The sequence below is a fragment of the Trypanosoma equiperdum genome (genome assembly GCF_001457755.1).
Source record: "Trypanosoma equiperdum strain OVI genome assembly, contig: ctg_379, whole genome shotgun sequence".
Lineage (NCBI taxonomy): Eukaryota > Euglenozoa > Kinetoplastea > Trypanosomatida > Trypanosomatidae > Trypanosoma > Trypanosoma equiperdum.
Window position 1 is genome coordinate 1 of NW_027124286.1, and position 2,797 is coordinate 2,797.

Sequence of the window (2,797 nt, forward strand, 5' to 3'; positions counted from 1 at the left end):
TATATTTATACATCTGGCTCGTGTGGGAAGAGAGAAACAAATGTTGTTTGACGCCTGATTGTTTGTATCAAAAGAAGGGTGATTACGGCTTCGTTTGATTTTTTAATTTTTGTTTTTTTTAAATTATTTTCCTTTGTGTGTGTGTGTGTTTGTCTTTGCTTTTTCTTTTTGTACCTTTTTTGATGTGTACTTAGAAGAGAGATGAGAATAGAGATGTGACCCCTCTTATTCTTTGAGTGGAGACAATGTCAGTAGTCAACGGAAAAGATGCAAAAATCCAAGTTAGTGGTGTAGGGATTTCTAACGTCTTGCATCCATTTTCTTTTTGCTTCTTTGTTTTTTGTGTGCGGGAAATTACATATATACATATATTACTCTCTTTCTTCTCTTTGTCGGTGCTCACCTACTGGTGCGAGAACGCAAAAAAAAAAGCAGGAAAAATGCAAAAAAAAAAAGAATAAAATGGGGAAAAAGGGGAAAAAGGCGTTGAGAAGTGGACGGAATGGTGGAGGGGGATGATGACTGTTATGATGGGAAGGAAAGGATAGGTGGTAATGCATTTGCCCACGTGCACGTGAAGGTGTGTGTGTGTGTGTGTGTTTATAATTTTGTTGGGATTGTTAAGTGATTGATATGGCTATGTTGTATCTTTCTTGTCCACTCACTCACTCACTCGCAAGTTAGTTAGTGTTATGGCGCATTTATTTTCTTTTTTCTTTTTTTTTTCTCCGCCTCTTCTCTTTCAGGGACTGGGCGAAAAGGAATTACGTGAGGGATTAGGGATCGTCTTTTCTTGACGGGCTCTTTTCAGTGCGTGCCACCTAGTGACATGTGTGACATTATGCGTGAAAGGTGTTATGGGATAGTCGGATTATTGTCAGTGATATAAGCACTGTTGTAAGTTATCTCGCTTGAACCGCATTCATCACATGAACCATCGAGGATTCCGAGAGGCGTTGATTTAGGGAGGATTTGAGGGACGCAAGGAAGGAAAAGGGCATGAGAGAATTCAGGTGGTGACCGACGCCGTGGCGGTTTTCCTCCGTATCTAACGGCTGCTTTTGTGCCAACTGCCGTGGTCGTGGGTGCTTCTCTTCACTCATAAATTGCACTTGAACTCGCCATTTGTACCACTTAATGTGGCGTCGTTCTGAACCCGCCCCTCTCCCCGTTTTTACATCCTTAAGTCTTTTGTATATCTCTTCTGTACTACTCCTTTTCGTTTGTAAGAGTGTTATGATATCGCATTGGCTGGGATACATGTGATATGTTTCTCCTTTTACTAACGCGGGTGTCTGCTGGTCCAGTCGTTGGCATCGTTATTATCGTTATTATCGTCGTTATCGCTGTCATTATTGTTTTTTTGTTCCTTTTGTCGCTGCGGTACTGTCTCTACCTTCTCATGTTACGTTGAGGAATCATTTTTTAGCATTTTTTTTTCCTTTCCTCCCTCCTCAGAAATCACCCATTGCAGTCAGTTTGTGATAACCTACTGTTCTTTAGTAAAGTATGCACTGCCGCCTGCTCGCCACCAATATTCCTCTGCACATCACTGCAGAGGAGTTTTACGACTATGTGCGTGCCCATTCAAGTGGTGACGCGGTGGTTAATGCGTTGCTCATCACGCGACCTGGCGACAACGGGGCTGCGGCTCCTGGTATTAGGAAGGGGCCAGCAAAGCGGAAAAGAGCTGCGGAAAACCCCTTTGTATCTTCAGGCGCAGCGCTAATTGACTACGAAACAAAAGCCGCCGCTGATGCAGCTCGGCGTGTGGACTTTTTAGTGGGAGACACTGTTGTTATGCTCAACGTCGTTGGCTCGGTTGCCGTTTCTGGACAGCGTGAGTGTGAGAAGGAGGGACGCAAGGCGTATGAACAACTGCGGTGCGGCATACGTGATGACAACTTTGACTCAGCAGGAGGTCGAAAGCGACCGCCTCCCAATGTTGAAGCCGCCGTCCATGAGATGGAGGTTCGACTGGTTGGCATACCAACACATTTATATGGAAACTTTCTTGGAGGCATTGGAGAAATTGTGCGGAAGGAGGGACCGAGGGGCGAGGAGGAGGTGGGTGGGTCGGATCCCTCCGTTGCAAGGTTTGGCTCTGCGGTGGTGCTGCGGTCGGTTGCCGACCTCTTCTTCGATGTTGCTCTTGCGATTCGGCATCTGACGATGGGGGAAATGTTGTCATTGCGTCGTGTATGTGATGATGAAGCGCTCATTACTGTTCCCAGAGCAGTTGGAATCCGGCTTCTTGAACTAGCTTCAGAGGGTCACGGCCTTCAAGTAACTGTCGCGGTTGGTGAAGAAGAACAAAACGGTTGGAAGGTTACCGAACAATCTCAGTGCGTTAGCTATTATTTATCCGTGCACAAACCCCGTGCGCAGGTGATGGTGGATGGTGAGAACCTACAATTGGTGAAGAAGCATGAGGTATTGCGCAGCATGGCAAACATGATGGAACACACCAACGCAAAAGTGGCAGGATTCGTCGACCCGTTTGGTAATGTCCTTATTCCTAGACAATGACCAGGACGGGGAGCGCGACAAGGTTAAGTGATGGTTTCTTCCACCATGTCACCACTGGTGCGGGAGCGACGTGCCAATTCATTTGATTCCCCCCCTTACATTTGTGCAGTCATTTGTTTATCCTAGAACCAACTTCTACCTATAACACTTTTTCCCCTTTATCGTTTTTCTTTTCTTTCCTTTCCGTTACGCCACTTTTCATTTCGTTTAGATCGTGCTTTCAAGAGTAAACTAAACTTTAAGATACTTTTTCAAGAAACATGGCCAC

The 2,797-nt window shown here is 45.5% G+C and overlaps 2 protein-coding genes across 2 annotated transcripts; one reads left to right on the plus strand and one right to left on the minus strand.

The window, feature by feature from the left end:
* Positions 1-902: 902 nt before the first annotated feature.
* On the minus strand, positions 903-1,262 carry TEOVI_000155100 (uncharacterized protein; the record flags this gene model as incomplete). The annotated part of the gene is made up of 1 exon (XM_067224762.1): positions 903-1,262. The coding sequence occupies one exon, from the start codon at positions 1,260-1,262 to the stop codon at positions 903-905; it is 360 nt and encodes a 119-aa protein (XP_067080863.1).
* A 247-nt stretch (positions 1,263-1,509) lies between these two features.
* Positions 1,510-2,529, plus strand: TEOVI_000155200 (uncharacterized protein; the record flags this gene model as incomplete). Its single annotated transcript, XM_067224763.1, has 1 exon — positions 1,510-2,529. One exon carries the CDS (start codon positions 1,510-1,512, stop codon positions 2,527-2,529), a length of 1,020 nt encoding a protein of 339 aa, XP_067080864.1.
* Positions 2,530-2,797: the final 268 nt, after the last annotated feature.